This window comes from Cyanistes caeruleus, chromosome 17, assembly GCF_971803275.1.
Source record: "Cyanistes caeruleus chromosome 17, bCyaCae1.hap1.1, whole genome shotgun sequence".
Taxonomy (NCBI): domain Eukaryota; kingdom Metazoa; phylum Chordata; class Aves; order Passeriformes; family Paridae; genus Cyanistes; species Cyanistes caeruleus.
The window spans coordinates 13,080,730-13,094,792 of NC_141717.1; the positions used below are offsets into that span (position 1 = coordinate 13,080,730).

The 14,063-nt window shown below is 43.7% G+C and overlaps 1 protein-coding gene across 6 annotated transcripts in view; it reads left to right on the forward strand.

Annotated features, from left to right (window-relative positions):
* Positions 1-14,063, forward strand: part of SDK1 (sidekick cell adhesion molecule 1) — a 385,141-nt gene that overhangs the window by 298,953 nt on the left and 72,125 nt on the right. For all 6 annotated transcript variants that reach the window (XM_086855185.1, XM_086855184.1, XM_086855187.1 and 3 more), the window contains 5 exons: positions 1,965-2,115; positions 3,904-4,141; positions 9,907-10,022; positions 10,281-10,470; positions 12,290-12,388. In XM_086855185.1, the coding sequence (XP_086711311.1) occupies positions 1,965-2,115; positions 3,904-4,141; positions 9,907-10,022; positions 10,281-10,470; positions 12,290-12,388 (794 nt within the window). The remainder of the gene's footprint in view (positions 1-1,964; positions 2,116-3,903; positions 4,142-9,906; positions 10,023-10,280; positions 10,471-12,289; positions 12,389-14,063) is intronic.

Here is a 14,063-nt window from a genome sequence, read left to right on the forward strand (position 1 = left end):
CCTAAAGTGATTGAGGTGACTCTGCATTGTGGGTGCACCCCAGTTAAACGAGATTGATTTTTAAATCAATCCAATGCAAGCGATGCCATGGAATAGACAAGATTGGAGAATTTGAGGTACTCAACCCTAATGAAAAAGACTTTCATGATCCAGCTTGCTAATGGAGAGGCAGGTGGAAAGGAGATCCAGTGACAAGTGTTAAATCAACCCTCTAGAAGCTTGTCCATTTTGTGCTGGCTGAAGGGGCTATTAACTAACCCATGTGCTGGTGTAAGCCAGGAGTAGGTGCAACCAAGGAGAGCTCATGCAATTTACAACTGACTCAGTGCTGGCACGTTAATTTTCCTCCCTTGGTCACAAATGTAGGAACATACTGAATTTCTCACTAACTCTCCACTGAAGTGTTTTAAACCTCATCTTCCAGAGCTAAACGTTTTACTTAAAGGTCTTTGAAAATTTTTTTTGAACTTAAACAGAGATTTCTGGTGCAGAGGCTTAGGAAAATTACCTTCAGGTTAAGAGGATTTTGCTCTCCTCATAAAAAGGGATCCTAAAAGCTGAAAAGGCAGGTGTGAGCAGGAGAGTGCAGGTTGTACCACAGTTCAAGGTTCACTGTCTGTGAAGGATAAGGAAAACTTGCACACCCAGACAGGTGCATGGAGAAATGTCTTTGGGATAGAAAATAATGAAGAATATGAGAAATTTGGGTTGAGTGCTTTTTCCCAGTTGCTAAACTTTTTTGTTTATTTTATTATTACATCTCATTTGTCTCTTGTATTCACTAAATTCTGGAATGATCCCACTTATGCTGGAATCTTTCACACATCCAGTTCCCCTTTCATTTTTTTTTTTTTCATTTCAAAATAGCTCCTTGAATTTTGCCTATTTTTTTTCTCTCCTGCACATACTGATAGGAGCTTTTTCCATTTTCCTTCAGTGTTGAGTAATTTTATACAAATTTTTGAAACCTGGAAAGCTGTTGCCAAATGGATTTTTTGTCCCCTGATCCACTTCAGTCATTGCCCACTGAGGAAATTCATGGTGAGAGCTGATTATCAGAGCACATCTTTACAGGCCATTCTTCTTTCCTGTATTTTGGGCCAGAGTTTGAGAGTGAAATCAGGACAGTATTTGTTTAATGTGTTTCCTTCAGTGCACTTTGGAGGGAGATTAGAGCAGGTAAATAAACACTGCTGTGTTGACTGGCTCATCCTTTTCCCAAGCTCAGTCATTAGGTCCAAAAATTAAGTTTTTGATATGAGCAGGTCACATATTTATGTGCAAGTGCTGAGTGCTTCCACTTGCTTGCGAGGGTGAGAGTGTCTGAAATATACAGCACATATTAATTATGTGGTGCTCCTTGTAAAAAAAGATTTCCCTAAATCTTTTGTGACCCAATAAGGATTTCTATTGTAGAAGAGATGGTTTCAAGCAGACAGGGTATTTTTTAAAGATGCATATCCATATTAAATAACTTAATCTTTCTTGTGCAGGAAGGCTGAAAATGCAGCACAGGGATAAATCAGCCTCTTTCAACGAGTAATTGAGGGGAAATGTTATCACCAGTATATTTTTTATATTGACAGGGAATGAGACTATCCCGAGTTTGATATTTTAATACCTTTCTGAATGTATTGTGTAAGCATCGCCAGAGAAAATCACTTACTGCCAGCATAAGCTCATCAGGCTTGGTATAATTAACATAAATTTCTCACACAAATACCTAAGTTTCTAATAGACCCTAAGCTAATCTCATTTTCATTTTATAAATACCTGAGAGGATCTGAAAGCAGTTACCATCATGCATTCAGCAGTGAATACAAAGGGGATCTGCGTGCGGCGACCTTTGCGGAACATTTTGAAAGCCCCTAATTCGTATTTTTCCAGCCGTCCTCCCGCCCTGGAGAAGCGAGGGAGAGTTCCCCCAGCCCTGACAGTGCTGTCTGCCCCTCTCCCCGCTCCAGGTTCCGGATGAGGCAGGTGAACGTGGTGGGCCCCAGCCCTCTGAGCCAACCCTCGCGGGTCATCCAGACCCTGCAAGCCCCGCCGGACGTGGCCCCCGGCAGCGTCACCGTGCGCACGGCCAGCGAGACCAGCCTGTGGCTACGATGGGTGGTGAGCAGCTCCAGGGACCAGGGATGGGGATGGGGCTGCTCTCCCAGGGCCAGGGTACTCCCAAAGTGCCTCCTCCTCCTCCTCCTCGCGCTCGGCGTGAAGGAGTAACAGCCAAATCGTTTCCTTTTCCAGGCTAGTCGGAAATATGAGCCTTGCCTTAAGTGCCTTATTAATCAAATAAATTGCCTACTGCCACTGTTTCTGCCACTTCATCAGGGGAATGTGCCTGTGTGTAAAAGCTTGGCTTTGAGGAGCTCCAGGACCACAGTCTGGGTCAACACCTGGGGCAGGAATGGGGCGCTGGAGCCAATTTGCCGCTTTCCAGGGCTCCGTGGTTTGCTCTGCACAAAACGGTCCCCAGAAAGTGCACCCCAGCCATGGGCAGCATCCTGGGCTGTGGTGCAGCAGCAGCGAGGCTGGCACTCCTGTGGGAAGATTAGATTTAGCTGAAACGGTGTGGAATTATGCGCTAAAATGCAGAGATAAATGATTAATTGCGAAGATGCGGCAATTGCTGACATCGCTGTGCCCCTTTGCCCGTCTCGGTTACCTGCAGAGTTGCCACGTTGGGATTTACTTGGCAATTAACCTGCTCCAGAATGGTTTTTCTTCACCCCTGTTAGGCAGAATTTTCCACCGGGGTTACTGTGGTGTGAAGTTGATGAAGCACAGGTTTCCTTTTGCCCAAATGTTAGCTTTTCCATGCATAAACTCATTATGGCTGGAAGTCAAAATTAGGCTGGGAACAAGAGGGTTTTTCTCCTGTTGGAAAGGAATAGTTCCAGTTTCTCGACAGGACACTGCACTTAAAGCTGAACCTTGCCAGAACAAAACCTGAAGCTTGAAGGTGTCACCTCACTACCCACAGAAGAGCCATTGCAGTTCCTTTGAGAGGCCCCACACAACTCTGTCATGGCTTTTCTGTGTGGATATCATGCCCACGTTGGTTCTGTATCCAGACCTACGTATCTTCCACCAAAATTAACTCCAGGTTGTTTTAACAGCCATTAAAACATTAAGATTGTGCTTCCTGGAAGCCTGTTTTCCTTGAGTCAAACTGCAGGGTTCAGGAGAAGCAACAGCCACAGCTAAAAATGACCTGATAAATGCTTTTCATGCTTAATAACATCAATATTTGAAAGTGTTTAATCTCTTTTATTTCAAGACCTGCAGGTGAATCTGTTTTCCCCTGAGAGCTGGGGATTCCTCCCTCCCTGCAGAATGAGGGTCACGTTTCTAGCCCTGCATGCCTGCGGGGTAGAGTCTTCTAAGCTGTGAAATGTTAATGTTATCCAGCTTTCCCAGTGAATCAGAACTGAATCTCAGCCATCCGTGGCATCGTGTAGTTAGTTTTGCAGCAGAAAAACTCCAAACTTCACGAAGTAGGCTAATTATTTCATATTTTAATCTCTGAAATTGCTTGGGGAGTTAGAATACTAGAATGAATCTCTGCTGATAAATGAGTAGGCAGAGAGTCAGTAAAAAAACGTAGAAAATGTACGATAAGTGAATTTGTCACATGCTTCAGCAATTTATCATTCATTTCCATAATTAATCACAAAGCTCTGAAATACATTGTATTCATATCATCTCTGTTGATACACCCACAGCAAAGGGCTTGGCTTTGTGAGCAAACCTACTTGGCTCAAAATTAAGGTAAAAACTCAAAAGAAATGTAGAGACCATAAAGCATAAACCAGAAAAATCAACCTCTTGATCATTTTTGTCTGAACACGAGTTGAGGAGAGCCCTGGCCGTGTGTCCTGACGGGAGCGTTGTGTTTTCCAGCCGCTCCCCGACACGCAGTACAACGGGAACCCCGAGTCGGTGGGGTACAGGATCAGGGTGTGGCGCGTGGAGCCGCCATCCCCAGCCCTGCTGAAGGTGGTCAGTGACCGCCTGGCGCGGGAGTGCACGCTGGAGGAGCTGCAGGAGTGGACGGAGTACGAGCTGCAGATCCAGGCCTTCAATGCCATCGGGGCAGGGCCCTGGAGCGAGGCCGTCAGAGGTCGGACGCGGGAGTCGGGTGAGTCCAAGCATCACTTCTGCTGGCACAGAAAACCCAGGAAAGTCACCTCTTTCTGCCCTTCTGTTCAGATTTTCATTTTTTAGTTTGGTGTTTTGATGTTGGGTGGGGTTACTTTAGCTTGCTGGGCCATTAAATCTGAAATGAAATTTTATAAAAAAACTGTTCTGAAGATGCACTGCAAGCAGAAAGGCATACAGACATTTGAAGGGTTATTTCTTTTTTTATATTCCTACCTTGCTTTCATGCACAAACCTTCAGGTTCTTTATTTAAAGCAAGCAGAACAACCTCTCCCCATTTCTGCCCCAGTATGGACAGCACAAGCAGCTTGTATAGATACTTTTCTGGCTGAGATGCTCTCACACCTCCTCTTCCTCCCCAGTACCCCATTTCCCCTAATCCTCCCCTTTTCCCCATCTGCTTCTAGCCTGAGGCACATTTTCTCACAGCTGTGGTTACCTGAAATTTCATTTCAAGCACCAAATAATTCTAAAAGGGCACAAGTCACATTAGAGAGCTGATTACACAGAGAGAAATAAAATAATTACCTGAGCTTCTGATGGCACGTTTTCAAAGCTGTCTTCCAAAATTGTGTGTACAAGGCTGTGTAGACATAACCTGCTCACAGACCTAGAACAGCAGGGCTGTATTGTTGAGCTGAATTGTCCAGGCAAGCACAGAGACTTCAAATATCAGAAGGAAACTGTCACTCTCAGGCAACAGTAAATTACTGTTAGCTCAGGAGAACAGTGAAGGCAGATGTTGAAAAGCTGCTCTCTAGCTGTTGACTTCACCAAAACTTATTTCCAGACCTACCCTACATGCACCTGGGAAATGAAAAGTTATGTTGCAAGTTAGTAACAAAGTGGGTGACCTGTGGTTTGAAAATTTATTAATAAATCTATTTGTGCAAGGTTCAATGCTGACATTTTTTTTCCTGCTATATTTTTGCTTCGTTAAAGAAGTTTTGGGATTTAATCCTATGAATGCCTGATGTGTCCATGCCCTGTGCAACACGCAGTGCTCCTTGGTGGGAAGCGAGAGCAGGCACGGCAGGGTTTGGTCTGCTGGTTCAGATAACTCTGCTTTGAACTAGCCAGGGAGAGAGCTAAACAAAGTCATCCCCGTCCATTGAAGTGGTGCTCTTTGGGAAGGAGTAATTGGAAAGCGATTGCCAGAGGTATTTTAAAGAGGGCTTGTGCTGGAGTTAGAGATAGCACAACCCAAACAAAGCAGTTCTGTATCGTAATAAAAAGATATCACATCCTCCACTTTCGCCTCTCCGCTGCTCTTCAAACACTCCTTTTGAAATGTAGTAAATACTAAGATTAATCATTTCATAAAACCTTAGGATTACAGCGCTCTTGCTCAGCATCTAAAGATCAGAGGTTACGCGTGGATCTGGCATTTTCTCTGGCAGTATTAAGAGAAGGTTGACTTGAAACTGATTGTGGGAGGCACACAGAACCCGGGATCAAAATAACACAAAGCTGTGATCTAGGCTGTAAGGACTCATTTGGTTTTTTCCATGTGTTTTCTTTGATACTGACATCTGATTTCTTGCATAGAGCAAGTCAGGGCTCAGAATTTGGCTGTATCTTCCTCGATTTAGAATATACAAGATGTGCTGACTTAGCAGCAAACTGTATGAAAGCACTTCAGGGAATCTGGAATTAACCTGTATGCACAGTCAAATGGGGTTAAAATGCAAATAAAAGATATTTAAAGCAGGAGAGAAAGGTCAAAGCACTTCTAGGTCTGTCTTCAGAACTATAAGAAAAATTCTATTTATCGCTTATGTTCTCAAAGCACTTCAAAAGCAGGTGTCCTAAATATTTCTTTTTTTCATTTCTTAGATACAGAGCCTTAGGGAAGTTGGTTTTGCTGGTGCTGGGGGTTGTAAACATCCCACACAGCTGGCCAGAGGATCATGTGGTGCTTCACTGGCACAACTCCTGGTTCCATGTTTTACACCATCCAAGGGGTAGAGCCCAGGCACTAAACCAGGTCATGGTATCTGATGGCAGTGCAGCCACTGGGGCCCAAAATCTTTATTGAAAATAAAGCTCTGTTTGAGCATTTGTTTGTTTTAGGTTGTGCAATCACAGCACTGATAGCTGAGCACAAATGCCAACAACAATAGTGTGGCATGTCATTACAAATATTCACTGGTTTCTGAAGCTCTTGAATATATAAAACAAATCAGAAGCAAAGAAACTACGGGAGAATAAATAATGCTGTTGGTTTTGGTAACACTGGCTTGAAAAACAGTTGGGAAATCCTAAAATTAAAATCTGGGGTAGGGTTGCATGAAGCTGAAGGTGGAAGGAGATGAATTAAGATTTTTAAACAGGACAGGTTCTATCAATCCAAAATGTTTTCGTAATGTTAGGAATTAAATAGCTCATTAAATTTTACAGTGTAAAATAACTGCAGAGTAACAAGCTCAGTTTCCACTCAATAAATTGACAACGACAGTAGGTCCAATATAGAAAAAGCAAGAAATTGCAGAGGCATCTGATATATTAGAACAACCTTGGCAGGGCTGCCTCCTCTTAGATACAGACCCTCTTGCTTTCAAAAAAATTCATCTCAGATACACCTAACCCAGTGCCTTAATGGATTTTGTGCTCTTAATATTCAGCTACATGAATGTGTACACTTGTCTTACAGGATGAGCTACTGTAGGAGCATGGTCACACATCCATGGCAAGGATCAATCTCCCAATGCTTGGGAGTCTGACCTTCACAGAGCAGTTACTGTGCTGTGATGGAGCATCTCTTGATAATTCAAATGTGGTCCAGTGTCACTGTGGGAATTTGTCAGTTTGTACAAGCTGAGGATTTGGCCTGCAGTACCTAATTTTGTAGGCAAAGTGGATGTGTGCTGAAGCTATGCTACTTCTGCCGTGAACCTTGCTGGAAATTTGCACTTCTTAGCTGACATCAGATGTACAATGTGCCACTTTAATTTTTGCTTTCAAAAAGAGTGAAGGATGTGCAGCTAAAATGAGCTGCAAAAATGCAGAGAACCACTGCATCCCACTCCCTAGCTTTCCTAGAAAGCCAGAATACAGACTAGCTTATTAAAAGCTCCTTTTGGCCCAGTTAGAGACATAAAACGACATAATTTGCTGTATATCAGATGTGGCTGTGTCAGATGTAGAAAGAGGATGCATGATTTTAGATGCCAAAGTGGATAACCTTAAAAACTTGAGCTGTTATTGAAGTTCCAGTGCAAAGTGCCAGTAACTCTATGATTTCCTACATTTGATCTTCTGAAGTGCTCCGTGCTGGCACTTTGCTGGATTAGCTCATCGTTTATTTTCCGTGTTTCCGGTTCGTTTTGTTCAAGCTCTGGGATTTTTTTGGACACTGTTGCTTGGCTTCTGTGCTGTTCTTGCAGGTTACTAATGAGAACTCAGCTTTTTGGAGCTTATAACAAAGTCTTCAGTGCAACAGTTTAAGGAAACCAGCATTAGAGAAGGGAGCTTGCAGAGGGAAGAGGGATTATATGGCTCACTCACTAATTAGTCTTAGCAAACTGTCCTTTCTTTGAATCACAGCTTCCTGAGAGAGGAGATGGGTCAGAGAAATGAAGGTTACCTTTCAATTCATTCTTAAAGGGTCGATCAAAGTCTGTTACTTGATAAAAGACTGGCAACAATAAGATCCATAAAATCACTTGCAGGTCCCGAATTCATATTAGAATAAAATTCTCAACGCTGAGGTGAGAACTGAAGATTTAAAGCTCGGTCAATGAACCCAAGGATTTTTGCCATTCAGACACTGGAGTTAGATTCCTTTCCAGTGAGAGGGGGCATTCAGCTGCTCTGTCCCTGGGAATTGAGAGAGGTCTGAGCTAATGAACCTTCTTCTCTCCTTTGTCAGCTGTCCAGTACCCCCACCAGCAGTGTGGCCATCCTCACCTCAAAGCCAGGATGCCCTCGGGGCCAGCCTGAGCACAGCCTCCACCTTCTGTGAATTCAGGAGAGTTCCTGGCCACTGATCAAAGAGGAAAAGAAATATTTGTAAAGTAAAGTAACTTTTTCTCTTTTGAAAGGCCTCATACCAGATAAAATAGAAATAAATGTGGCTGGAAAGGGCTTCTTTCCTCTACACATCCTGGTTTCTTGCGACTCACCTCCACCCTTTCTCTCTCCAGGAGTGATTCATGTGGGAGTAGCTCTTTGTGAAGATCTACAGATAAAGTTATGGCAGCTATCCAAAGACATTCATGGCTCCTGGCAATCTATTTTCCTTTAACATAATTATATCCTTGTGGGGGATAAATCAGGGAGAAGATTTAAAAAAAAAAAAAAGACACTTCAGTGTTGGAGGGGGAAAAGAATTGGATTTTAGTCTGCTGCAATGTCGTGTGATGGTGCTCTGTTTCTTATGCCCCAAATAATTAGTATCAGGGAAGTAGTTTCAGAAATTACTATCTCTGCTGTTAACCTTGAGTGCACAGGGGTGGGGGTGCCACGTTTTGGGGGTGGGGGTTTTCCATTTTTATTAATTCTGGTGTCACAGTCATTATCTCATTCACGTTGCTAGGAGCTTCAGGAGCTCGCCTCCAAAACAGCAGATCTGTTCTTTCACTCGGACAGCCAGGAAAGCATTCCTTTGGCAGAGCTTTGGGCTGCTTTTTGTAATATATTCAGGCCCTAATCGAGCCTTGCTGTCCCTAAGTGCTTGTGTAACATAACTTGGTGAGTGTTCTCTGGAGGTCTGACAGGTGTATCAGGCTTTAGAAAAGATTGTACCCTTCAGATGTTGGAAATGCCGTGGGGAAAAAATGCGAAAGGGCAGCATAAAATGTGAACTCTTAAAAATAGCCTCACATCCTGCTTGCATAACGTGACATGCTATTAAAGCTTGCCTACAAAAGGCTGCAGTTGTGTGGTTCTGCAGCACTTCGAGTTTTAATGGCATGGGAAAATGCAAGTTTGCTCTTCTCTGGAGTCAGAGAAAATTACAGTATTCCTGTGCCATCAGTCCTAATGATGTTTCCAGTTTCATGAGAGCCAGTTTTGTAACATAAATGAAATAGGCATCTCTCATTGACACTGTATCAATCCCTGAAAATGCATCTTGTGTTAATGTATCCATCTCTAATTGATGTCTGGAAAATGCTGAGCACCACCACATCATGAAAAGGCTGCACAGGTTAAGGAACTTCTTACTGAAGTGGGTGCTACCCAGGGGCAGGGGAAATTACTGCTAGCTCTAAACAAGATGTTATAATTTCCTTTCAGATAACATAGGAAACCACAGGGGCATAAAACTTCTTGTTAGAACAGATAATTCTATAAGATAAATTCATATTCAAAGCGATTTCTGGGTTTTGGCATTGGGAATAAAAGTATGGGGAAGAAATACTGAGGGATAGGCTTCTGGAGAAGTGCAGGAATTTAAACTTGGTTCTAATTACTGCAAATACATAGGATTTGAAATTTATTCATAGCTGTCAATATTTACTGTCTGCCTGTAGACACTGATAAGTATTAAATGTTTAGCTCTTTACAAACATTGTCATTTCTGAGATGAACTGGCAAGAAATTATGAGACAGGCTGAAATATAAAGATGATGTAGAATGAATACAAGAGGAGAAGGGATTGTCTAAAACATATTTGAGCCCTTTTGGGTTTGAATACTCTTCTGTGGGATCCTGGAAGACTCCTGGGTGGGTAGGGAGATGGAGAAAAATGATCTGATCTGTCTGACCTATTTCTGCCCTTTGGTGATGCTGTGTGGTTCCAGTTCCCTCTGCTCCTCCTGAGAATGTCTCTGCTGAAGCCGTGAGCTCAACCCAGATCCTGCTGACCTGGGCAGCAGTTCCTGAGTCTGAGCAGAATGGTCTCATCCTGGGCTACAAGGTATGCAACTGCAGCTTCATACTCATTTGTTTTTCAGTGTATTACTGATTCTGTATTTGTTATTTATTTTTCACCTGCTGGATATTCTTCTTGTTCCAAAGTCAGCTGGAGAAGATATGGGAAGTGTGCTGGCTTTGAAATGGGGGATTGGTGAATGCAATCCCATTTTATACTGGGTGACAAGGAGGAATCTCCCTCTCCTCAATCCTCATGCAACAATCTCTTTCCTTCCATGTCTCGTCCACATTTATCCTGCAGATCCTTTACAAAGCCAAGGATTTGGACTCGGAACCCAAGAGCCAAACAGTGAGGGGGAACCACACCCAGTCAGTGCTGCTCTCAGGCCTGAGGAAATTCGTCCTGTACGAGCTGCAGGTGCTGGCGTTCACCCGCATTGGGGATGGGGTCCCCAGCTCCCCAGCAGTGACAGAGAGAACCAAGGATGATGGTGAGTTTAAAGGTTACCAAAATAACTCCATCTTATTTGATTCAGTCTTTTAAAGCGGATTTCTTCCAGTGCTACAAGTGCAGGTGACAAATATTTGGGGTTTTGGGGAATTTATTTTCAGCTTTGAACCCAAAGGACGTTGGCTGTACCTGGTGTAATTCAGCAGTATCCCATTGGTCATGGGCTGAGAATCTGGCAAAAGCACAGAAAACCAGTGTCCCCTATTTCCTCCTCTTCTGCAGCTAATGAAGAGGAAGACAACTTCTAATATTGAACTCTGAAGCTTGGTGGAGATAATTTCTATTGAAGACAATTTTAGAGCCCAATTATAAATTCCTATTGAAGTTCAATCATGCTAAAAAAAAAAAAAAAAAAAAAGTTCTGCAATTGAAAGCAATAAACAAATCTGGGTCTGATTGGTCTGAAGGAAAGAGATGGAATTTTCAACTTCAGTAATCCACTCTCCATTTTTTTTTACCCCAAAAGAATAAGGCATTGACCTTGGATGATAATTCCTACCAGCCTTGCCCAGTGCAGTTGGATGTCCTGAAGGAACCCAAGCAAGCACTCCCTGAGCACACTGGTGGGCTGGAAGCCTTCCTGCTGATGGAATTCTACAGAAATTTAGTTCAATTCTTGAAACATTTTTGGGCTTTGCAGATGCTAAAACTGCTTTTACTTTCATTACCTTTTCAGGAATAAATAGGTTGAGATCAGTGTGAGAGGCTTCTGTTCAAGTCTCTCTCTTTCTCATCAAAATCTTTACAAAATAATAATGGAGCAAACACTGGTTTGCACAAGCAGTTTCATTAAGGTAATTTGGCTGGGCTGAAAACACATTCAGACTTCTGGCTTAACAAAACATTTTCCATGCAGTGCAGGGAAGGAAGGAGTGGGAGCCTGTGGGGTCAGGAACAGGGACAACAACTCCCTGACATTTTTTTAGCCTTTTTCTCAGCATATTCCCCGAGTGCGAACCTGGCTTTTCTTAGAAAGGAAAAATAAGAAAAAATTACTGCTAGCAGAACTCTGCAGGGAGAGAAAAAGCACTCAGTGAAATGTACATATCAGGCTGTAATGAGAAATACTTAAAACTGTTTGTTTTGGATAACCCCATTATAGCAGTTCCCTCCTTAAGTGCATGTTGGCAAATGAAACAAATTGTTCTTCCATCTCCATACCCCTGGCATAAATATGTTGTGTCTCCTCTGGGCTCAACTTAATTAAAAGTATCACCAGGAGTAATGCAGGTGGAATTTGTGCTGAAGGGGAAAATTCATGGATGGTAATGTATGAATTAGCATCTCCTCACCTCGTGAACCTGGGCTGGTCAGCGCCGTCTGTGTTAATGTGCCTTCCACCTGCCTCGGGTTCTCCTGATCACACCTCAGTGTTTAAGATGCAAATGTAAAGTCAGGAAGCAGTTTAAAGCTGGTGCTGGTGACACAGGGAAGGGATATTATTGAATTCCAACAGGTATGAAGTGGATTAGGCTATATAATTCTCTGTAAAGGCAGCTTGGTCTCTTGCTTCACAGTGTGTTCTCAGTTACACCAGTGGTGATGCTGCAGTGAGAAAAATCCTAGAGAGCTCAGAGCTCCAGGTGCAATAAAAAACAACTGTAGGGTGTTCTGGTCTGTGCTGTGTTTGGTGTCTGAGGGTGCTGGAGGCCTTTATCCATGGACAGAATGTATATTTATATACAGAATAAATGCATATTATGCGCAGCTTGGGTTGTAATTCTGTTCAGGGTGAGAGAAGCCCTGTGCTGGCTGTGATGTGCAGCCCTTGCTGCCATGAGCTCTGTGTTCCCCTGCAGCCCCCGGGCCCCCCGTGAGGCTGGTGTTCCCCGAGGTGAGGCTGACGTCCGTACGCATCGTGTGGCAGCCGCCAGAGGAGCCCAACGGAGTCATTCTGGGTAAGGTGGAGCAGCAAACCCCGGGCTGGGAGTGGAGGGATGGAGATCAGAGCAAGCTCTTGGGTTTTCCTTTGCCTTTCATGTAAACAAATCTCATGTTGCTGTCAGCTGTGGGGCTGTGGTGAGGGGACAAGTCTGCAGGCTCCATGCTGTGGGTTTTCCTGAGCCAGAATTCGGTGTTGTTCAAGGCCCCATGTCTGAATGTCATCTCCCTACCCATTTTCGTTTGGGTTGGTAACCTGCTTGGGTGACTGTTGGGAAAACTGCCTGGAGACCTGGATTTTCCCCACCTTTGCCAGACATGCCCAATGTTTCAGTTTTATTTGTGCTTCCATTTTATTGCTTCCTTCAGATAATATGTCTGCCAGGTCATGGGGAGTTAAATCCTATTTGCCCTTTCATCAAGGGAAAGAGAGGCAGCAAGGCACAGCACGAATTTGTGAAAAACCTTCTCACCTTCCTGCTCTCATAACTCTTGGGTTGCCTTTGCAATATGTGCACCAGCCACTGTTGCACTTAAAATGTGAAGACTTTTACAATGTAAGAATCCATTCCTGCCCCTAAAATTAACGTAGCTCATAGCTACCAAGCAATTTAGTGTTTTCTGCTGCTGCTGATCACATATTACAGTAGTTCTGGCTGGTGAGAAAAGATTTGTGTCTCAATTCTGAGAACAGAAGCAAAAGCTTTTGTTTTTATCTAGTACTCAGTCTGCCAGGCCCTCCTGCTCTGATTTCACTGCCATCGTTCAGGCTCACGTGTAGGCTTTCAGCAGTATTCCCCAAAGCCTTCCTCGCTGGCTGGAAGGTGCCTGCTTCAAATGCTCCTGCACAGGTGGTGCTGCTTTAAATACAGAACTCATCCTGCATTGCACTTCAGTCTCAAGTCAAGAACTCAAAGTTGCTCAGGTGTGTAGTTTACCAAAGTGATCCTGGCATCTGAAGACACAGGGAAATCATCAAACAGCATCCAAAGGCAGACACGGCAGGATTTTCTGAGCATGACAAGGAGTCTGTGTGAAGCTTGGCAAAGTTGAGCTGCCAGAGATGGATCCACGCAGGGTTTCTCTGCAGCTCAAGGAAGCTTGGCTTCCAGGCTGTCTTGTGGGTTTGATTTGTTGCTTTTTTTAAGGAACTGTGTGTTCTAGAACTTGCTCTCAGCAGAGATTGAGATTTGAGTCACAGGATGTGGTTAAGGAGAAAAAAAAATTTGATAGGAATGATGAGAAAGCACAAAAGAGATCTTGCTGCCCCAGCTGTGTTCCAACCTCTCGCTGGTTGCTGCACTTTGTCAGCCTCATTTGCTGGAGCTGCTGCAGGATCAGTGGAGTAGGAACTCTCCTTTATTTTGTCTTTGCAGAGTGCTTTGTGCTGTTCATCCCCTCCGCAGCTGGTTCTTGCTCATTGCCATTATGGTGGTGATAAAACCATACAAAGGGAAAAGCTGTCCCTTGAAGAATCTTTGGCATGTTTGGTGTGTAGACTGTTGTTTCCAATGTCTTTCACAGCCCATGCCCAGTAAGGCATCCCAGGATACTTCACACAGTCCTTGGCTACTTTGATGAACTAAGTCTGTTCATTCCCACTGTTCATTCCTGCTCTTCCCCACAGTAAACTTCCAGGTCAGCCAGTCCTCCTTTCACAAGAACACTCAGCTTTTTCTCTTGAAGTGTGAT